Source organism: Sus scrofa, chromosome 9, assembly GCF_000003025.6.
Source record: "Sus scrofa isolate TJ Tabasco breed Duroc chromosome 9, Sscrofa11.1, whole genome shotgun sequence".
NCBI classification, from domain to species: domain Eukaryota; kingdom Metazoa; phylum Chordata; class Mammalia; order Artiodactyla; family Suidae; genus Sus; species Sus scrofa.
In genome coordinates this window covers 39,121,232-39,144,747 of record NC_010451.4, presented here as the reverse complement: position 1 = coordinate 39,144,747, position 23,516 = coordinate 39,121,232, and the positions used below count along the sequence as shown (strand labels likewise).

At 49.2% G+C, this 23,516-nt stretch overlaps 1 protein-coding gene across 1 annotated transcript; it reads left to right on the top strand.

The window, feature by feature from the left end:
- On the top strand, nucleotides 112–23,326 carry POU2AF1 (POU class 2 associating factor 1). Its single transcript, NM_001244060.1, is given in 5 exon segments — nucleotides 112–255; nucleotides 19,248–19,378; nucleotides 19,843–19,885; nucleotides 19,976–20,241; nucleotides 22,836–23,326. Coding segments are annotated over 5 exon segments (756 nt in total). The 5' UTR covers nucleotides 112–239; the 3' UTR covers nucleotides 23,136–23,326.

Sequence of the window (23,516 nt, the reverse complement as noted above, 5' to 3'; positions counted from 1 at the left end):
TGGGCTGAGGATGCGCAGTGGGGTGACGGGCGCCCGCTGGAGAAAAAGCGCAGCGGTGCGCGAAGTGGGAGGATGTGATGACGTTGTGCCCCCGCAGCGGGAACTCAGGCCTTTAAAAAGCCGAGGAAACAGCCGCTGAGCAGGCAGTGGCTACACTGGAGGCAAGCACACCCAGGTCTCACATTAAAGAAGCCAAACTGTCTGCTTCAAAGAGAAAAGGCAACATCCTGTCGCAGGCCATGCTCTGGCAAAAACGTAAGTGGTTTGGCCGTGGCTGTGGGAGCAGCGCTGCGGGGGCCGGGGCTTCGCCAGTCAGCCTGCAGCTGGGGAGGTGCCGGTGGTGATGGGCAGCCGGGTCGGGTCCCCAGCCAGGGGCGCAGGAGGGGTGAGGTGGGCGAGATGGAGCAACCTGTCAGAGGTGATGCTGATTTTCCAGGCGGGAGGGGAACGAACTAGTTAGTGTTCCAAGGTGGGACAGTGCATCCTGCCTCCGCCGCCCGAGTGAATCACTGTGGTGGAGAAAGGGCAGCTTATGATTCACCAAACAAATGCCAAACATGATCTGGGTTTGGGGTTGGGAGGGGAAAGCGTGGCACTCTTTAAGCGAGTGGCTTTATTTTGATAAACAGCTACTCTTTCGCCTGTGGTTCAGTTCCGTGGGCCTGTTTCTGAGCTGCTGAGCTTTCTGCTGAGGCGGGATGTGTTTGTGACTGCTTTGGGAAGATGTGCAAACTCGCCTTGTCAAGCCTGTCTTCATTTGCTTTGCTGTCTTGCCCCCTGTCATTTCTCTTCCCGTCCCGTAGAGAGGCTGGGGAGTCCCCCACCACATCCCCCCAATTCCCCCCGCCCCCCCTTCGCCTCCCCGCAAGGGGGCAGCCAGTTTATCTCTAACCTTAATGTTTATCCCTGGAGTTGGATGGAACTTCTGTGAACTTCATTTTCCACTATGTGGGACTGTAGAGAGACTCGTGTTATTCATCATTGAAATCACACAGAGATGAGCTACAGCATTTCTTTCTCAGAATAACAGAGGCAGTGTAGTAACCTCACGAGAGTCGAACCTTGCTGGGGCTCGGTGCTGTACTTCCTCAAGAAAGACGTAGTACCCCCAAATCTCTCTCTCTGTCCTTTTAAGGGCGCTTAGGTCTTTAAAATGCCTTTTTTTAAAAAAAATTTATTATTATTACATATATGTATTTTTTGGGGGGTCTTTTTGCCTCTTCTAGGGCCATTTCCTGCGGCATACGGAGATTCCCAGGCTAGGGGTCCAATCAGAGCTGTAACTGCCGGCCTACACCACAGCCACAGCAACGCCAGATCCGAGCCGCGTCTGCAACCTACACCACAGCTCACAGCAATGCCGGATCCTTAACCCACTGAGCAAGGCCAGGGATCGAACCTGCAACCTCATGGTTCCTTGTTGGATTCTTTAACCACTGAGCCATGACGGGAACTCCTAAAACGCCTTTTAATGAGTTTAGGCACAGCCTACCTTGAGCGAACTTATAAGAGAACCTAGAAAAAGATAAATTAGGGAGTGTTTATTTATTTTACAAAGGATATTCTATGGGAGCCTCTAAAGTTTTGAAAACATACCATCATGGATTAAAACATAACTTACAGTCACTTTATCACCAGTTCGTTGTTTCCTTTATTTCTTGTGTAAAATCTCGGGACTTGAGCTCGTTAATGTGTAATGTGAAGGAACGGTTTCAAAATTTCTCAGATTGTAAAGTCTCATCCTTGTGTGATGTTGGCAAGATGCAGGTTTTTTTCTTAAATAAGTGAACTCTCATTTGGTGCTATGGGATCCTTCCAAGAGAACTAGGGATATTCTAGTAGGGGTGGTGGCCACTGCTCCATGAAAGAGGACAGAGCAAGGCTGTCACCCGTGGGGGCAAAGGCACCGGCCGGGTGGGACTGCACTCAAGGTGGCAGGTGGGCATTTATGTCTCTCACCGGGGGCCGCTCGGTGTCCACACACGCCGCACTTAGAGCTGAATCAGTGGTTTTATGTGAGCCCCTCGGTGCCTACCTACTCAGAGCAAGTCGCTTTCTCCTTTTTAAAAAATCCTCAGGGTTCTCATATGTAAAACGGGGTAAAAATGATACCCACTCCACAGAGCTAAGCCTGAGTAAGCTGAAATGCCACCGAAATGATGTTGATGTTTCTGGTTTTGCTTCAGTGCCTGAGATGTGGGTTGTTTCCTTGCCTTCCCCAGCTGCCATATTTCCCCCTCTTGGTTACACACTGCCTTTTTCCTTTTTTCATTCCTCTTAAGAGAGTAACAGTTTTTTAAAGGGGCCACTAGAGGCATTTTTTCCAGCTCACTCCTGGAGGTCAGCCATGTATAGCCAAACCCCATCCCTAGGAAGATCACGTTGTAAATTGGTCAGTGGAATACCTGGGGTGAATGATTCTGCATTTTCAGATTCAAGGATCAAAATGTCTTGAACTGTCCTTTGGCACTTGAAAGTAGGAGAGGCCCTGAGCCCTAGACCCAACCCTGACCCCCAATGAGGCCCTTGTCTAGGGCACTGAGGGCACCTGGGTGACTAAACCCTGTGGGAAAATCAGTAAAAACAGGGCAGCCTTGTCAGCCCACTTAGAATCACCTGATGGAAGGGCAGAATTTGAAATCAGACACCAAGAGTGCTGAAAAGGCACTTTCTTTTTTCAGAAAACACCCTCGAGGCATGAGCTGAAATGACTGTACTCTGGGGTTCTGGAAAGGGTTAAGAAAACATTCACTGTGTAGATGTTGACTCCTCCCTATCTGGCCCATGACCTCTGTGTATGGACTAAATGTGAACATGGGCTTTGATTTAGATCAGCTCAGAATTGCTGGCGCACAGGGGTGGAAATCCTCAAGTCACAACCATGAGTTTGGGACTTGCTGGACTGGCCAGTTGGGCAAAGAAGTGGCTCTCCCTGCAGATTTCGCCTCCCCGCCCCCGGGTTCTGCACTTGGTCCAGCAGGTCCCATGTGGATGTCAAGAGCGAACATCCACCCCAGTGAGACACCCTTGTTAAGGCCAAGTAACGGTGCCAGAGAAATAGCAGGTGTGATGCAGTGAGTCAGGTTTGGGTCTGAGAGTTGGTTCTGCCGCTTAATTATTTAACCATCTCACATTCTTACAAATCTGGAAAATGGGGGTTCTAAGGCCTGCTTTACAAGGGTTTTGTCAGAAGTAAGGTAGCAAATAGGGAAAGTGCCATCAAGCCCCCTGAGAAGTAACGACAGTGCCTTCCCTTTGCTCCTGGGACATCTCCTCTGGGCCCATCTTGAGTGAGTAGGGTTATGTCAAACCTTCCCCCTCATTTTCCACACTTTGCTTAGAATGGTTAAAAAGGCACATCAGCATATTCTCGAATGATGGGACCTTACATGGACTTTTCCAAGGGTCTACAGCAGGGGTCTGCCGACTCTGGCCCGAGTGCCGAATCTGTTCCACCATCTGTTTTTGTAGATAAAGCTTGACTGGAACACAGCCCTGTCTATTCATTTACATAATGTCTAGGGCTGGTTTTGTTACAATGGAAGAGTTAACAGGTGTCGCAGAGAGCATCTGACCTGCAAAGCCTAAAATATGACTGTCTAGCCCTTTCCTGACAAGGTTTGCCCACCTCTGGTCTAAAATGATTTGGGTAGTACTTTAAGTGTTCATTTCCCTAAGTTACTCAGTAACATGCACTGGGCTTATGCAAGGCCAACACCAGTGGACGATAAAGCTTGCAATCAGTTGATGACATGATTTACACAAGGCTGAAATTTGATTTGGTTGACCTCTTCCTTAAAAGCAAGGCAGCTGTTTGTGACGAGCACAGCGCCACTTGTTAGAAAATGAATGAACTGAACAACTGCTTTTTATTGTTGGTATTTATGTTAGGGAAAGATCTGGATGATAACAAAAGCAGGCTTGACTGATTTCCTTTGAACTGGCTGCTTGTCTTGATGTCTCAGAGACTCGGCCTTGGCGTTTCTTGGTCATGGTATCAAAGAGGCATCTCAAAAACAAGAAATATTAATTATCAAATTATTATGGCCTGAATGTTTAATTTCAGACAACCTGAACAGAGCAGAAGTTCACCAAATGGATAAATTAGGGCCCCTAAATTCTCATTAGCATAAAACTTTGGACTTACTCTAAGAATCTACTACATAGCCAACTTTTGGAGGGCAGTTAAAAGTGTGGGCAAAGATAAGAAAATCCTGAATATACATATAATTTTTGAAACTATATCTCTTGCATAAATTCAGATGAACTTGTCATAAGAAGTGATTTAGATCCATGGACCGTTCCTAATATTTCCATTCTGTGTTACAACCTTTGCTTACTTAATAAGCCTAATAAACATCTTTACTTCTTACCAAGTTTGTCTATTAATTCAGTGGTTCTTGATAAGGACAGTTAGGATCCAAAGGACATTCACGAAGTCATATGCACAGGAGGAGGTTAACTAAATGATACACATCTAATAAGGACACAGATTAATCTCTAAAAGAGCTGATGATTTTCAAGGTGGACCCTCTACTTCCTTTCGCCCTTTATTGATTAACCAACCTTGTCCCCTCTACAGCCCCAAGCTTACCGAGTCAGAGTTTTGAAAAGCTCTCTTCTGATGCTAAGTGGCAAATCTGTTCTGTTGGGAGGAACAAAAAAGAACCAAACTTGTCCTCACTTATTAACCAAACATCTGGTGACATTTAGTTCACTTAGAAGTCCTATACATTTTTGCTTTTAAACTTTCCCATTGCAAAGTAAAGATACTAGTTTTTTTTTTTTTTCTTTTGATTTTCTTCTAAAGTAGTTTATTTCCGGGAGTTCCCACTGTGGTGTAGTGGAAACAAATCCGGCTAGTAGTATCCAGGAAGATGAGCCTTCGACCACCCCCCCACTCCACCTACCCCCGCTCAGTGGGTCGGGGATCCGGCATTGGCATGAGCTGTGGTGCAGGCCCCAGATGCAGGTTGGAGCCTGCGTTGCTGTGGCTGTGGTGTGGGCCAACAGCTGTAGCTCCGATTTGACCCCTAGTCTGGGAAGTTCCATATGCTGTGGGTGCAGCCTTAAAAAACAAAATAAATACATAAATAAATAAAATAAAATAAAGTAGTTTTATTTCTTACTCGGCGAAGGGGTCCACCAATTTCTCGCTTTGAGCCAAACCAACCAAAGTTGGCTAATGGGTTATGATCATTAACATAATTTGCCGCTTTATGAAATACTCAGCAGGGTTCCAGTTTTTTCATTATTGTGCAGCAACTGCTGAATAAGAGCGGGCCTGGGATGGAGAGGCTGCCTCAGAAAGCCTCTTGTTGTATGCTGTGCTTTGACAAAGCATTATTCTTGCAGTCAGGAGACATGGATTCTATTTTCCAGCTCTGGGTAGCTAGGTGTGGGGCCTTAGGCAAACTACCTACATACTCCAGGTCTCAAGTCCTCCAGTTGTCAAATGGGATTTCTCTTTTCCTGGCTGAGGGCAAAGAGATTGAACTTGACTGAAATCCTTTTCCAGCTCAAGTTGCTGAGTCTTCATGGGTGCTATGAAAAATACATACGTATTTTTGGGAGTTCTCTGGGGGCCTAGTGGTTAAAGGATCCAGTGTTGTCACTGCTGCAGGTTGGGTCACTGCTGTGGCACAGGTCTGATCTCTGGTTCGGGAACTTCCACGTGCTGTGGGCGTGGCCAAGTAAATTAATAAATAGATATTTTCACATGCATCCCAGGTGATTTGAATGTGCAGTCAGGCTGAGGACTGCTGACCTGGAGGCTGAAATTGATGCTTCAAATATACCTTTGGACAGTCGCTGCTATGAACAGAACGTGTTCAGTCCTTTTCCTGGGGATGAATATCAGCTGTGGGATGTTGAGTGCTTACCTGGGGGCTGTGCAGTACCCAGATGTTCTGTTGGATCAGTTTGGATTGCATTTGGTTGTTATTTTTTGAGACTGGAAAAAAACCATGGATAGATGCCAACTATTGCCTTTGGAATGGATAAGCAATGAGATCCTGCTATAGCACTGGGAACTGTATCTAGTCACTTATGGTAGAGCAAGATCATGTGAGAGAAAGGAATGTATATGTGTATGTGTGGCTGGGTCGCCTTGCTGTACAGTAGAAAATGGACGGAACGCTGTAAACCAGCTATAATAGGAAAAAAAAAACTATAAAAATAAATAAATAAGATAGTGGTTGGTGTACTTTCATATAAAAGAAGTCCATAGTTTGGAGTTCCCTGGTGGCCTAGGGGTTAAGGATCTGGCATTGTCACTTCTGTGGTGTGGGTTCGATCTCTGGCCCAGGAACTCCCACATGCTGCAGGTGCACCTCCCTCCCCCCAAAAATAGCCTCTAGTAATCTACAGCGCCGTATGGAGGCTCATAGTAACAACAATGTCTCAGGCTACTTGTGTCTTTTTGGTCTGCTGTCCTTGGCATGTGGCCTTTGTCCTCAAAGTTGCTTCGTAGTTGCTACTGTAGCTCCAGCCATCACATCTGTGTTTCAGGCATGGAAAAAGAAGAAAAGAGAAAGGCAAAAATATCATACTTCTCTATCATTGCCTCTCTCCACTGACACACAACTTGTGCTGACGTCGAGCAGCCTCTCCTATCTGCAAGGAAAGAGTGTAGTTGTTGATCTGGGCACATGCCCACCTGCCCCGCCCAGTGTAGGGGTTGATAGTAAGGAGGGAGAGGGCAGATGTTGGGTGTGGCAACTGCCAGTCTTTGCCACACGTTGAATGTACTATCTTATTAATCCGCAGAAAAACTCCACGAGGCAGGTTCTGTTTTAAGCTGTATTTCATAGATGAGGAAACTGCAGCTTCAAGGTTGGTAACTCACCCTGAGTGCTGTCTGGCTCAGCTGTCTGGTCTCCCTGCCATGGTGCCCGTCTCACTCACAGGGCTTAGGAGGGTGTTCTTGGTAGAAGCACAGGCCTTTCATGTCAGATAAAGGACCAATGACAACATGCAGTCACCAGCTGGCAGATGTCCCAATGACAAAATGAAGTACACCAGCTGGCAGATGTCCTTTCATATTCTGAAAACTCTTTTTTGATGCATGTGTTCCAACTTCCTTATTGAAGGAAATGAATCCTTTGGTCCTAAACCTCCTTCAGCGGGCTCTTTGCAGATACTTTAGCTGCCTTGGAGGATTCAGAGAGGGAGGGAAGGCTCTAGGCTCTCCCCCCAATAGCATAGCCCATCTGTTTTCGGGAGAGCAGCCTGTGCAGGGAGCCAAGGCTTTTGCATCCTTGACACTTCGTTCATTCTGAACTGTGTAGACTTTGGAAGACAGCCTATTCCCGCGTGTGTGTGTGTGTGTGTGTGTGTGTGTGTGTGTGTGTGTGTGTGTGTAGGTGAGCTGTGGAAAGCAAGTGTGTTATTTTGAATTCAAGAGTGACATCTCTATTCCTTCTTTCCTTTTAGTGGTATAAAGCTTAGCCTCTGGGGCAGGCAGATTTGAGTCTGAATCCTAGATTTATGCTTCACTAGTTGAAAGATGCTGGCAAGTCCCTTTTTCTCGCTCTGCTGCCATTTCCTTATATGTACAATGGGAATGCAGTTCTTTGTAGGTTGCGGTAAGTGTGCTTGGCATTTGCTCAACACTCAATAACTATTACTTAGTAATATTATTTTCCTGTTCTCTCTCACTCTATCTCTGAAGACAAAGTTTATGCAGCCAAGTCTAGATTCCAGTTTGTGTGGCTCCTGAGTTCTGCCTTTCTTGTGAAAGAGCAGGACGCATATTTCCAGTCTTGTGACTCGTGGTGGCATTAGTGATCAGGGTTAATGCTGATGGTTAAGCTGGCCATTCTGTGACCACACTTGGAACTGGGGCCACAGTTTCCTACCAGCCTCGTAAGATGGGATGGCGGCAGGCTTGTACTGACTGGCAAACTCGTGTTTGTTTTTTAAATTCACAAGATTGGACTTGAGGTGTTATAATCTAGCTCACAGTATGCAAGAAATAGCACAAATGATACCGAAAACTGAAACAGCAATGTGCTACCTCCTTTTCTTAGTAATGGTTTCATTAGTATCACTTTCTGGGAAGAGCAGGTAGCCAAAGAATTATAAACCAGAGTCATCCTCAGACCAGGTGTTGGGTCCAAAAAAGGATTTGACCACATTTAAGAAAAGCTGAATTACTTTTTAATCCTCTAGAAAGAATCATAAATTTAATTGGAAGAGAAGAAGAGTACAAAGATCACCATAACTTTCTAGGACTGAGAAATGCTGGGAAGATAGTAAGGAAAGGAGACAGAGAGGCAAGAAGTTGAAGACAAGTTTTAATGCTGGAAAAAGCAACAGCAACACAGGAAAGAAAGGTATCGAAGGAAAAATCAACATGAATTTGCCATCCCATGCAAGCCTGTCTCCATCCAGTAATGGGATTATTTCCGGCTAGAAATCAGCCAATGAAATAAATTATCTTCAGCAAGAGGGAGGGGAAGATGGAATCAGGAAAGGTGTCATGGAGCATCTGTGAGGCTTCAGATGTGGTTCTTCAAGAATAAATGATACTCAGACTTCTTGCTTAGATTCTGGGGGAGGAAGAGGCATCTTAGGACATAGAATATTAGCACTGGGAAGAAAATCCAAGGTGGTGCCTACAACGTTTTGTTCACAAACCCCTTTGTTCAAACCCAAGCTGTGGCAGAACTCTGATGTAAAAATAAAAGTGGAGCAATTGAGGGGTGCAGATCTTGCTCATTCACCCCCAGACTTCCCTGTTTCCTTTCTTGGCAAAAGAGTCCCTTTCCGGGCACCTTCATTTTATGCCAGAGTTTCTCAGATCCCATCTGATAACCCTGGCCTGGAGCCATCCTCTGCTGCTTGAACCCTGCCAATTGGTCACAGGTCCTTGGTTTGAAGACTTCTAGTAAAGATCTCACGCCTCGAGAAAAGCGACTCGCTTGAAGCATGTTGTATTGGTCTCCATGACGCGTTGAAGCTGTGAAAGTTACGTTTTCAGTCGACATAGGTATCTTGTGCTTAAGGAAAGGGGTACATTCCTTAAAGGTTAACCTAGTGATGTCATTCCCAGGCTTGCTAATCGAGCAGCTTCTACAGTGTTCTTCATAAGGGATTCCCCCCCGCCCCCCGCCAGGGCCATTGGTTAGTAAACCAGAGACCTAATAAAAAGATCTTGCCTGGCAGTTGCATCTCACCTCATGAATCAATTATTAGGGCCACCTTCCCTCATGCAGCTCATACCCGGTCTCTGTGGGCCTTGAGGCTTGGGTAGTTGGATCTGACCCTGAATATGTAGCCAATGCTGGGCCTGAAGAGTCCGTCCTTCAAGGAAGTGGTCCCTCCCTGAGGGTCTCAGGAAAAATTTATTTCTTTTATAAGAATCTCTTTGGTCTTGAAAATTCTCAAACTGAATATTGCTTAAATCAAGGAACAAGCAACTGAATATCTTCTCTTCCAGCTCCTAATCGGGTTTTTCCTGTTCCAGGTTCTGTTGGCAATTTGAGATGCAGGCTGTGGATCTCAGCCAAAAAAGGGAAGAGGTGTCTCTCTCCTGGGCCCCCTGGTCTTGTGCTCTCAATGATGGTCCTTTCCCCCCTCATTTTGATCCATACTACTCTTTTTTTTTTTTTTTTTTTTAGTCTTTTTAGGGCTGCACCCACGGCATATGGAGGTTCCCAGGCTATGAGTCTAATCGGAGCTGTTGCTGCTGGCCTACACCAGAGCCACAGCAACGCCAGATCCTTAACCCACTGAGCAAGGCCAGGGATCAAACTCGCAACCTCATAGTTCCTAGTTGGATTCGTTTCCCCCATGCCACGATGGGAACTCCCTTACTGCTCTTGATAAAGCTGAGGCAATGCCCAATATGTCAGTCAGAAGTCTGTCTTGCTCTACCAGGGGATAAAACTCCCCTCTCTGATCACTAAGAAGCCCTTCTCCGGTCTTCTGACCCTGCGATGTTTCACCCCATAGGTGATATGTGCTCCTGGGTTTCTGGTCCTTTGAAGAAGCATCCATGACTATGGCCTCAGTCATGGATGTGCCTGTGTCCTTTTGAAACATATTCAGGTTCCTTGAGGGGCTACATCTGACTCTGTCTGCAAGAGACAGAGGGACGCCTCCAAGGACGCCTCCAAGGGACTCCTTCCTGGAGTCACCCTTTAAAAACTCCAATCTGTCACAAACCTGATCCTCTGGGGGCTTTAGAAGAAAAAAAGTCCTTCTGCTCAGCTCAAGGCACCTTTACCAGAGGCCAGTGCCAGGATTTTGATGTCTTCTCTCCAGGCTTGTTCTGTATGCCAGTGAGGTCTTTGGCCAGTCTCTCTGCAGCATCATTAGCCTCCTTGTCTCCTAAACATGGCCACCCTGCTGCTTGAGAACATCAGGCCCAAGCACCTGAGGGATGACTTCCAGGAGTCCGAGGAAGGCAGATTGAGATGGACCTGGCTGGTAGCAAAAGGCCCTGGGGATGTCAAGGATGAAGACACTCAGGATCAGGAGGCAGCAGGATAAGGGCAAGTTAGGGTCACTGTCCCAGGGCTCCTTTCCTGGTGATTGATGGGCTACAAAGTTTTGGCTGAGATCAAAGGAGAAACAGCTATTTCTTGAAAAACTATTACCACTAGGTGTGTGGCTAATTTCATACAATAGGAGATGGAGTTCAATATTGTCATTTAGCGAACGGAGAAAACTGATACACACACACAAGCCAAATGATTTGCCAAGGGGCACATAATGATAAGCTATGTAGTAGGCTTTCCAAATTAGATCTGCTTGAGCCCCAAACAACAACACACTGCTTTTCAATGGCAAGGATTTTAGGGTTGTGATAGGTGCTTCCTCCCTTCCCGATGGAAATAAGTCCACCCTTAGAAGGAGGTGGTTTCTACTTGAGTGAGAGTATTTGTAGCCTGACTCAAAAGCCCCTGCAGATATGAATCTCAGAAAGTGAGATTAGAGACTCAGTCTAGAACTTCTGAGGCCAGCTGAGTTCCATCTTGGAATCTGAGTTCCTAGGACAGGTCTTCCTGGAGTGGGCAAATCAGCTAAGACAGGTTGAGTCAAATACCTTTGGGGTTCATCCAAGGTCCCTAGGCTGGGGAAGGATCCTGAACATCTGGGGCTGCTATGTTATATGTGAGACGAGGCTTCCACGCATGGTATGGCCTGAGCCTGACCCCAGAGCTATCTCTGTGCACTGGAGACAAACAATCGTGCCTCTTCTTTGTACAGCCCCTGGAGACTTGGGCCCCCAATCTGCTGCTCATTCAAGCCCAACTGAATCAAGGGGAGGTGAAAACCAGCCACACAAGCCAGCATGTTTCAACTCTGAGGCAGATGCAGCTCTGTCACAGTTGGTAATTCTAGGCTGGCTGGTGCAATTGTTCGATGAGGTTCACACACCCTGCGAGGCTAGCTGGTAAGCCCCGAGATGGCAGGAATGTGGTTCACTCTGCTCCAAAGGGGCTTGTTCGACAAATGCTCTGCCAGGGGTGTGCTGGTCTTGTCCCCTCCCTGGAACATGCAATCTGAGATGGGAGCCCTTTCTGCTCTGGTGACCCCAGTTTCTCTAAAAGGCGGCAGATGCAGCTGGTTCCTCAGGTGGATCTGTCTGCCGTCATTTCAGTCAAAAATACCAAAAATAAAACTTTGCGGGGAATTGTGTGGGTCTCTCAGTTCTCGCCACTCCTCATGTGAGCAGACTGCTGGTAAGCTTCTCATGGACCTCGCTCTCCCTTCTCGGCCGGGAGACGCCCTTTCTTGCGGGAATTGACAGTTGAGAGAGACTGGATCAGGCTGGTGCGAGCCCACTGCCAGCCTAGAGTAAGGAGGGTTAAAACTGACCGAGGGACAGTGACCAACCTCCAGGGTCACCCAGTGAAATGTACAGGCTTTGCCCAGGGAAAGGGGGGCAGAGGCAGGATGTGAGGCAGAAATGGACTGAGCTTGGAATCAGAGGTCCTGGGTTTGGTGGACCGACGACCCTGGAATTTATGAGCGCAAGGCCCTTAGCATCTCTGAGCATCACATTCCTCATCAGGGAAAAGGAGGGTGAGAGGGAGACCTTCCTGCCTATTTCAGACGTCGTGGGGAGGCCGCCTGTGAAATCATGTGTGTCAGAGTCTCTGTGAGCTGCAGAACATCACGCAAAGGTGCGTGGTGATTTCCGAGTCCTGGGGTTCAGATGGTGACCAGGAAGCATACGGACCTCTGGCAGCCACGCGTCCCAACAGACCTGAGTCTCCACAAAGGAGCCTCACACGGACACTGTGTCTGTCTCTACCCCCAGGAAGAGCAGAACCCCGGCGCCTTCCGCACCCTGCTGGCTCTGCGGGAGGTTTGGAGGAGGATGAGTGCCTGGGTGATGGTGCTGAGGGCTCTGAGTCGGGGGCATCTCAGTAGCACCTGGGAGGAAAGGATTGGCAGCCTTGGCACTAGAGGCCTTGTGGCAGTTCCACCCAAGGTCAAGGGCTGGGACATCCGGAACTTTTGGAAAGACCCAGGTAATCCTGGGGCTGCCAGTGGGACACTCAGGCAGGAACTTGGTAAATGGTAAGTGGGCTGTGGGTAAACAGACTCCCTACTAAGCCTAACAGTTTAGGGGTGTAATCACTATGGATGTCCATTCCATCTGGCTGTAGTTTCTTTAAAATGGGGGTTACCCAGCTTCTAGACCTCTTTGGTCCGGGACTCTGTGGTTCTAAGACTGAACAACCCTCGGCAGACACCCCAAATGAACCGTAGAAGCTTCTCCTGGCTCCTCTTTATCGGAGTGTTCCCTTGAGGTCCTCTTGGCCTGGCCAGGGCTGGGGAAATCCTAAGTGACTGTGGCCTTCCCTTCATGCCACTTAGCATAGGGACACAGGGAATGCCAATTATTCCCTTCCCTTCTGCCACCAGACCAGAGAACACGGGATCAGCCACCATCTTTGCCTGATCCACACATGAAGACATCAAGACTTACTCCTGATTGGCTGACCCAGAAGCCTCATGAGCCACAGCAGACCCTAATTCAGCTGGGGTTCTGCTTTCCCAAATCTTCTGTGCACTGTTAAGGCTGCCCTTTTTTGTTTATTTATCTTTTTCTCCTCTGCCCTGAGTGTTATGTAGATTTCTAGAACATGTGAGTGACAGGTTGAGACGGGTTGATATTTCCTGGCTGCAGGGCCCTCCTCTGTTCAAACATTGGTGAACAGAAAACCTGCATTTACATGCATATGGGATCTCTTTGTTGGCCTACATTTAAAAAAAAAAAAAAGTAAACTACAACCTAGTGTAAATTGGGTGGGAAAGCTTTTCTATAGCGTGTCAAGTCCAGTCTTTGGCCAAAGCCCAAGTTCTTTCTTCCTGTTTGGAAAAAAATCAGCCATTGTCCATGAATGCAAAGAACAAATTTAAAAACTTTGACTCAGACCTTCACCATAAGAAGAACAACTTGCAGTAGTGTTTCAGTTAAGGATGTGAATTATCCTTTAGCTGACCTGAGCTAAATTTGCCTTAGCGCTCTTAGGTGGAGACCATGAGGAAGCTTCTTTACATTAAAGTGGAAGATGGAGAGCAACTTTTGTGACCTTGTTTCCAGTTAGAAGCAAGGGCAAGTTTGTTACTCCTAAGCTTGAATTCCTGTTGTTCAATTCTTTGTTTTTGGTTTTGCTGTAAGTAAAGAGAAAATTGTTGTGTTTCTCCCTAGTGGGTCTTTTTATTTCTTAAAATAATGCAAAAGATTCAGCAGCAAAAGAGGATAATATTTACTGTGGTTATTTGGAGTGATCAGTAGCGTGTCAGGTGTCCTTCTGGTCTAGGAAAGCTTTGTCTTTCAAAATGGCCTCGTGTGGCTGCAGCTTCAAAGTTCAACCAGTCAGACGTAATGGGAAGCACGTTCAGTGAGCTCGATGGTGAAGATGGGTAGGATCTCTTCCTGTTTCCCTGCTGACGGAAATGTAGGCTTACTCTGGATCCCACTTTAGATTCTAGCGCTTAGAGTAGCATCCTAACTGGTGTCTGAAGAGGGCTTTAAAAATTTTTTTTTAAAATTATAGTTGATTTATAATGTGCCAGTTTCTGCTGTACGGCAAAATGACCCCATCATACATATTTACACATTCTTTTTCTCATGTTGTCTTCCATCATGGTCTATCCCAGGAGAGTGGATAGAGTTCCCTGTGCGGTATAGCAGGACCTCACTGCTTATCCAGTCTAAATGTAATAGTTTGTACCTACCAACCCCAAACTCCCCGGCCATCCCACCCCCTCCCTTCTCCCCGTTGGCAACTGCAAGTCTGTTCTCCATGTCTATGAGTCTGTTTCTGTTTTGTAGATAGCTACATTTGTGCCATGTTTTAGATTCCACATTTCCACATATGAGATCATAGGGCTCCCCCCACCCCGCCCATACTCACAGCGTGTGAAAGTTCCTGGCCCAGGAATCAAACCCAAGCCACAGCTATAACCAGAGACACAGCAGTGACAACGCTGGCTCCTTAATCTGCTGAGCCACAAGGGAACTCCTGAAGAGGGCTCCCTTAAAGCTGCCCTGAGGATGTTGCCTGGGCGTTGGCTCCACTAGGACCTGCCTCCTGAGCCTTAGCCTGGTAGCTTTCTCACTGTGGGATGGACCTGGTTTGCATGGGGTTATTAAATAAATAAGTGCTCACAATTTTGCATATTTCCTTGGTGATGTTTATTATACCTTCATCCAGGAACCAAGGGCCATGTTTATTTAGATCAGTAGAATCCTGTGTTCCCTAAGCTCGGTGCAAAACAAGTGCAGGGCCCACAAGTGGCCAGAGTGCCGCCTCAGGTGACCATTCGGCTTGATTCTGTCATGGTCTGTGCTCGCCAGTGGAACAGCAGCTGCAGGACTCTTATTTTTGTGACGTGGAGCGTGTCCGGGTATAAGGCAGGGGGAACTGAAATAGCCTCTGCTGCCTTTTTATACCTTCAGATTTTTTTGTTGCTCATTTTGGAAAAGGGAAGCCCTCGTTGGGGCCAAACTCATAGGTTTTTCTGTAAATGAGTTTTGTTTTTTTTCCCCCAAACAACACTGGTGACTGGCTTGCAGGAGTGGGAAGGCAGTGTGGCGGATTCCCAGTGAGGGTCAAGAGGCTTGTGTGTAGGTGGGAAGATTGTTTCTCAGTGATGGACCCTTGGATGCCCGCAGGCGACTTAAAGGGCCTTCAAGCCACAGGAGACATGGTGAGAAAGCGTCAGGCTTTGAGAGCGGGCTACCTGGAGCTGCAGTTCGATCAGGGGCTATGAAAATCTCTGGTCAGCTCTACTTTGGGAAACTGGACTTACCTCTCTGCTTGTGCATTATGATTTTCATCTCCTGTTTTATTCGCCTTGGCTCTTCTTTTACGTGTCATTATTGTAAGAAGTTATTTTAATCATCGTAACATTTTCTTCTAGTTAGTTTAGTTGTTGTATTCAGGGATCCACAAGACCCAAGGCAAAGCAATCATGACTTCAGACAAACTTTTTTGCCTCCTCTAAATTTGTAACTGTGGGCTCAGTTCTCACGCTAGTGGCAGCGGGGAGTCTAGTGTTTACTGTGGAATTAGCAGTGTTTACTGTGGAATTAGCAGTGTTTACTGCTGCTTCACAAGGGCTGGTGTGAAAGGCACCAACAGCAGGTTTTCATCTCGCCAGCACGCTTGGCCGTTGGGATCCTGTGGGAATTGTCTTGAGGCTTCAGGTTCTGCTATTTCACGGGCTCTTTGCGAAGCCACTGTGGGAAGCATGCTCACTCTGCTCACCTGGCCGCAGGCACAGGATTCCTTGGCAGCTGGCTGTGGACTCGCAGGTGGGCGGTCAGGAGGTCCTTAGGAGCTGTGGGAATTTTGTGACTGCAACAGGAAGAGGTAGGGACTTAGAAACTGCTCCCCATATGGTGGTTGTTCAAGGGCACACCTGTTGACACTGCGGGTTCTGCGGAAGTCCAGACAACAGAGGGCCATGACCTCTGCTCACGGCACCTTCCCTAAACCCTCTTTGTTCATTGATTCAAAAACAACAGGAGGCAGGAAGCTCTCACTTGACAAGATGCTGGAAGCATCCAGCTGGCTCCTTTGCAGCCAAGTGGTCCATGTGCCCACTTCCTGGGAGGGAGGGCATGGGGAGTCCTCTGGGCCCTTCCCCAGAAGTGTACATGCAAATCAGAGGGGAGCAGCCGTATACCCAGCTCTCGTCTGATCTGAGATGTGTGTGTGTGTGTGTGTGTGTGTGTGTGTGTGTGTGTGTGAGACTAAACCTTTCTTGTCCCCTGACAGAATTAAGAGTGTGACCACAGTGCTCAGACCCCCACATGGCCCTGTCCCTTGAGTTTCTCCAGAGTGCACGATGCCTCAGGCTATACTTTGTGCTTAAGAATAGCTGGAAACCCAACTGGGCGCACACATAGGTTGAATGATGTGGGTGTGAACAGGCTGATGTGGCTGTGGGTGACCCTGAGAAGGAGTGAACGGAGGGTGGGAGGGCAGGTGCCTCTATCCTCTGCCAGGTCAGGCTGCACCTGGGGTCTGCAGTCACCGCTGGGCATCACCCATCATCAGGAGAAGTGGCAAATGAACTCGTGCAGGAGCGATGCAGTCAGGAGGAAGGCTGCAGGGATTCAGAACGTGTCATTAGGACATAGCTGGAGGGTGCAGTGTTCATTCAGACTCTACAGGGACCTGGTATCCATCTGCTGGGAAGGGACAATACGAATACAAATGATGATATCAGCTCACATTTATTCAATGCTTCCTCAGTGCCCGCTCTACTCTTAAGCACGTACATGTAATTCTCAAGTTGCCTTATTGGGTACATACCGTGATGAGCCTCATTCTGTAGACAAGAGAGCTGTAAATGGAATATGAATTATGAGTTTCCTTAGAAGGTAATGCAAGGAACAACGGTGCATGTCCCAAGGAGGCAGGTCCAGGAGGAAGAAGAGCTTCCACCAGAGGAAGGTGGGCATGGATGCAGGAAGGGAAGGAAAATAACATATCGAACATCAGCCTCATGTTGGACACGGCTTGGGAGCTCCCTGTGTATTATTATTCCAGTTAATTCTCACAAGAACCGTGTGAGATAGGAGCTATTATTTCCATTTTACGGATGAGGCAAGTGAGGCCTAGGGATATAAAATAGATCAACTGAGACTTTTTCACCAAACACTGACCACCCAGATTTAAATACAGGTATTGTTAGCTCTTAAGTCCATCGTCACTGATGCTTAAATGAAGTTGATGGTGCATAAGTGGTCCCAGGGCACGGGTACCAGGCTGGTTCTCTCTGTGACCCACTACCGCTTCAGCCTGAATCTCAAGTTGTAACTGTTCTATTCTTGCCTCTCCCACCAGATGGCAAGATGCGTGCAGGCAGGTGTGTCTTGCTCAGTGCTGGCTTCCCAGCGCCCTGCCATATTTGAGAGAATGAAGGAATACCAGGCAAGCGCCCTTCTTAGGACAGGAGAGGTTAATCTCCTCTTGGGATGTTAGGGGGAGATCAGGGTTGAATTAGCAGTGGGTCTCATTCCAGCAGAGTTTCAGAATCACCTGAGGGATTTTGATGTGGATCCATAAGCCCACATCAGACCCCAGGAATCAGACTTTCTGGGAGTGGGGCCTGGGCATCTGTATTTTGCATCACTCCCTCATTGCTCCTGCAGCTTGGTCAGACTAGGAACCTCTGTGAATGCATCTGAGTCTGGGGTTCTTGGCTTCTGTGTCATATGTTCCCGAGGCTCTTGGACACCCCCTCCCTCTTCCCCTGCTTTTCTGCCTGGGCTTCGAGGACAGGCCATGTGTGTGCCCAGAGCATGGATGGAGATCTGGTGCTAGTCAGGCCTGGGGTCTTATCAGCTGGGTATTTACTGAACAAAGTTCAGTTAGGGCAGCACTGTGGATCCGGGTTTAATAAATACCTAGGCTTCTGGGCTTTTGATGCAGAGCCCGAGCCCCTGGGCCTTATCAGTGGATGATAGTAGACTCCCAGTGTGAGTCGTAAGGCCCAGCGCTACTCACCTCTCGTGGCTGACCCAGGCCTGCCCTCCAAGGGCCTGAGGCTGCAGGCTGTGAGCCGTCTGGGAGGGCAGACTCTCATTGCCCAGCCATGGCTGCTTTTGGCTTGCTCTCCTGGCCAGGGAGAGCCCTGGGTTCCAGCTCATGGTGCTTTGGTTTCCTGGCATTGATGATAGAAAGCAAAGGAAACTTCTCTCAGCAGCAAGCCTGGACTTTGGCCCAGGGCACACGAATCACCAGTGGGTATTTGTCCTATGTCCTGGGAGCCACAGAGAACCTGGAAACCATTCACTGCAGCCCAGTCTAAAGGTCCGGGAGGGGTGAAGGGAAGATGAATGAATCATCATCCAACCAAATTAATCAATAAAGAACTTACTGAGTTCATAATGAACATGCCGCGTGGAAGGATACAGAGAAATAAGGTATAATCTTTCCCCCCGAGGAGTTTGTAATCTGGTTATAGGGGTATAAGAAATTTACGGCAAAAAGGATTATCAACTATTATACAGCAGACTTCAAATGTCTTGAAAGCTTCCTCTGTACCTGATTTTATACTAAGCATGTATCATGCTTCCCATGTGCTATGTCAGGGACTCCTTATGACACCCCTTTGATAGGAAACTGCAGGTTAAGGAGCACAGAGAGATTTAGTAACTCACCCAGAATCACACAGCCAGGATGTGGCAGGGGCGGGTTTTGAGGCCTGTGGCATCTGACTCAGAGTCCCTGCTCTTGTGCCGCCCTCTGCTGCCCCCTCTGATGAATGCTAATAAGCCTGGAAGTGTTGAAGAGGCAGCAGGCTGAAGCAAATTCTGTGGACTGCAGTGGTCAGCTGGGGGGTGCACTAGACTTGGGTCAGGAAGACTCAAGAGGGTGAGATAAGTGAGGGGGAATCCTGACAGTGGGAAATAACCAGTAAGGATAAGGAGGGGAAAGAGTCGAGGAAGATGGAGAGGCGTCTAGATAGACCTTCTGGTGGGAGTCAGGCCTTGCGTAAGGGTTAGTGTACAGAGGGGTTGGGTATGTGGGTTGAGATCATACTAGTGCACTTGGGCCTTAATCGTCTGGGTAGAAGGGAGCCCTAGAAGGTTGGAGGCAGGAGAAATGATAACCCTGGGAGGAATAGCCCGGGAAGTCTGGCGGGTTCCTGTGCCTTCAGGCCCAGCTTTGATGAGCCGGCAGACCCTGGAGGAGAGCGAGCACATTGGGGTGGGGGCTGGCTGGGAGGAGAGATGAGATCCAGTGCCCCTCTCTTCACAGCCGCAGCTCCAGAGCAGGCCCCGGCACCACCCCGGCCGTACCAGGGTGTGCGCGTGAAGGAGCCGGTCAAAGAGCTGCTGCGGAGGAAACGAGGCCATGCCAGCAGCGGGGCACCTGTGGCACCAACCGCGGTGAGGGACTGCAGTGGCCCGAGTGTGTGTGTGTGTGTGTGTGTGTGTGTGTGTGTGTGTGTCGGGGGCGGGGGTGGGAGGGTGATGAGAGGAGTTGGGCGGGAGTGTAGGTCCCTGCCCCATGGGATCCTCAACAAGGGCGCAGAGGCCACTCGTAGCTGCTGGAAGGGGGCCGTTACCAGGGCGGATGAGCAAGTGTCTCACAGGCCCTGTGGGGGTTGCCGGCTCCCCTGGAAGGTGATGGCACTGTTCCCCAAGTGCACAGCCTCCTTGCTAAATGGAGACCAGTCCCTTGAAAGTACAGGTGGTGATGGCTGGGACACTGGGCGGGTTAGTTCTAACAAGGGAGGTTCCCACCACCACCCCAGCGCCCCCTGCCCTGGGGAGGCCCCCTGGGCAGCTTCCCCCAGAGGGCCTGCCCGAAGTGCTGAACCCTGAGCTTGGTCCTCCCTTCTCCCCTCTAGGTGGTGCTGCCCCATCAGCCCCTGGCGACCTACACCACAGTGGGTAAGAGCTCCCCGCCGCCCTGGCCTTCTCCAAGCCCTCCGCCCCCACCCATGTGACACCTGCCACTCTGGAACTTCCTTCTTCCCACAGGTCCCTCCTGCCTCGACATGGAGGTCTCTGCTTCCACAGTGACGGAGGAGGGGGCGCTGTGCACCGGCTGGCTCTCCCAGCCCGCCCCGGCCGCTCTCCAGCCCCTAGCCCCGTGGACGCCCTACACTGAGTACGTGTCCCACGAGGCTGTCAGCTGCCCCTACTCAGCTGACATGTATGTGCAGCCCGTGTGTCCCAGCTACACGGTGGTGGGGCCCTCCTCTGTGCTGACCTACGCCTCCCAGCCGCTCATCACCAATGTCACGGTATGTCACACGAAGGCCTTTCTGCACCCACCCCTGTGAGGGAACCCTCTAAGCACAGGGCTGACTTCCTGCTCCCTGATGTTCCTTGCTGTGGATTCCCAGGAAAATCAGGTCCTCCAAGCCCACCCCATCCTCCAGGGAGGCCTGCTTTCATTTCTGATGACTTCAAATATCTTTCCCCCAAAGGCTCTGGTCTCTTTTGTCATGGCTTATGCTCCTGCCTCTCTGTCCTAAGTCTCCCCCACTGCCTCATATGCAGGAGTCTCAGTGAGGAGTCTCAGTTTTTACTGAATGGGAGACCAGGTGATATTTGCATGGGGACGCTTGCCAGAGGCAGCCTCTCCTTACTCAGATGATTTAGGTGGTGGTTGCTCCTAATAAAGGGATTTACCAGAACATTTCTAGGCTGAGCACAGGTGACACATCTTTTCAGAATACTGTACTTTCGATAGTGTCAGATCCACCTGCAGGGTAACTTTTTGAGTTGCACCTCTAATGTGTCAGATTGCCCTGGATTCAAATCTCTGTCCCTTCACTTCCTAGCTATGTGCCCCTGGGCTTGGTGACTTAATGCTTTGAGTCTTACAGTCCTCATCTGTAAAACAGGACTACTAACAAAAGGGCTGATGTCAGGATCAGTGGCGTGATGCACACAGAGGGTTTAGATACTTCCCAGGCTCAGCGTCCTTTGCCACATGATCCAGAAAGCACAAGCGCTGCCTTCAAGTGCTGGGTGGGGAAGGAAGAGCCTGTTCCCCTAGAAAATGAAGCAGAAAGAGAAATAGTTTTATGTGCATGGTGCCTGTTTGATCAAAGGAATGAGAATCTCTCAAGTGTTCAGAGGAGAGAAGACCTGTGGTGAGAGCTACATCCAGCTCCAGTCCAAGGAAAACTGTGAGAGGTAGAGCTTGGGCTTCATGAGTATCTGCGGAGCCCACCCTTGGTGATGGAGCTTTGCTTTGGTTCCCCTCTATTTACCCCAAAGTCCAGTGTCCCTGCCGTACTTGGCTTTCGAGCACCATCTAGGCCCGAGCTGCAGGAGGCTCCCACTCCATGGCCACCCAGCTACTCAGCAAGCCAGTTGTGGACCTTGAATGATGGTGGATAGGGAGGTGTTAAGTCAGGCAGCTCATTTCCATATGGGGGCCAGGGGTGGGCGTGAGGAGTGGTGGACACCATGGTTCCCAACCATCTCAGGACCAAGAATTCCTTTGATTATTTATCCTTTCATCCATCCCACCTCTTGCTTTGAAAGCTTCTGTGTATCCAACAAACTATATTTATTAAGAAATAATTTATTTGTTTTGCAGTTTTGTAAATTAACTCATCAAAGCTGGTTGGAGCTACCAATCGGCACTCCTGATCAGCAGGAGATAAAACCTGTTGGGACAGGTTGGCGTAATTCTATCCCTGAGCCAAGAAACCTACACTTGCAGTTGACCTGCACAGGTTTATGATGCAAAAAATGCAGCATTTCCATTTGGATTTTGAAGTTCCATAAGGCTTTGTTGGGAGGCTGGCAGTCCTCTGAGACCCTCTCCAGCCCCACCATTCTATAGAAAAACACCTAAAGCCTTGTTACTCAAACTGTGGACCCCAGACCAGCTGCACTGGCATCACCTGGGTTCTGATTAGACATGCAGAATCCAGGCCCGGCCAGACCCGTTGTACCGAAATCTGCATCGCAACAGGTCCCGGGAGATTGAATTACTTCGTAAGCTCTTCCCTAAATGACTCTAAGAATTTTCTCTCAAGACACAGTAGCACGTGGAGCTCTGACAGGAAGGTAGGGGTGCTTAGGGAATGTTTTGGCCTCTCTGTGCAAAGATCTTCCTCTTCCATCTCCTTCCTCACTGGTGGAAGGTAGCAAGAATCCAGGCCCTGGCCTTCCCACTGACTTAAGCTGGGACTTGTAGGGTGGTTGCCGTGCAGGTGAGCGATATTGTTCGTAGGGCCTCTGGGGGTGTGGCCCTGACTTTGGAAGTCTCTGGAATGGCCATAGGGGGCCCAGCCAAGAGGCACCGGAGGATGAGGTAGTGGGGGTAGGGCTGTGTTGACCCAAGGGGTGCTCAGGTCACCAAAGCTGCCACATGGGGCCAGGGCAATCTTTGTGTCTGGGTACAATAGTGGCCACTTTGCGATACAGCTACTCTGCGGTGTGACAGGTTTGTTGTTCAACATGCTGTATTTTCATTCATTAGGATGCACGCCCCTCCTCACCCACATTTTAGTATCTCTGAAATCGGGATGCATTTTCTATTCAGTGAAATCTGGAAAAGCATCTCGAATGCACCCAGCCCTCTGATGTCAGGCCTACGTGTAGCCTGTTGTACAGACGAGGAAACAGAGGCTGCAGGTCGGGGAGTAGCATGAGTGAGGACACAGAGCTAGTGAGTGACAGGGTGACAGATGCAGAAGCTTGTCTGGCTTCTCCCTTGGGGTGGGGTGGGGGGGCTTTGAGCAGGGGAAGGCGGAGCCCCGGGAATGAGACCACAGGAAAGGGCTGAGGAGAGGGAGACAGACATCCCCACGAGGACAGGGTGGGCAGTGGATACCCCAGGGCTGCTCACCTCCCTGTGTCTCCTCCATCACAGACGAGAAGCGCCGCCACACCCACAGTGGGGCCCCAGCTGGAAGGCCCAGAGCACCAGGCACCCCTCACCTATTTCCCGTGGCCTCAGCCCCTGTCCACGCTGCCCACTTCCACTCTGCAGTACCAGCCTCCAGCCCCAGCCCTGCCTGGGCCGCAGTTTGTCCAGCTCCCCATCTCCATCCCTGAGCCGGTCCTTCAGGACGTGGAAGACCCCAGGAGAACCATCAGCTCCCTGCTTCTGGAGGAAGAGGATAGTGATACCTACTCGCTCAACCACACGCTTTCCGTGGAAGGCTTTTAAGGCTGGCTCCCACCTGAAAATCTTGTTCCCAGAAACTGGGATTTGAAAATGACCCTGAGGGAGTTCCCGTGTGGCTCAGCACATTAAGGATTCGAGCTGTCACTGCTGTGGTACAGGTTCGATTCTTCACCTGGGAACTTCTGCGTGCCATGGGCGAGGCCAAAAAAATAAAAATAAAAATGAGCCTGGGATTGAGCCTCAGATTCCTATCTGTTTGGAGTAACCGTTTCATAACTACACTTTCTACCCCAAACTAGAATTGTCAGTCAGCCTGTCTGCCTTCTTCCCTTTATCCTTCCTCCCCTCCTCTCCCCTCTCTCCCTCCTTCCCTCCCTTCCATCCATCCTTCCATCCATCCTTCCTTCCTTCCTTCCTTCCTTC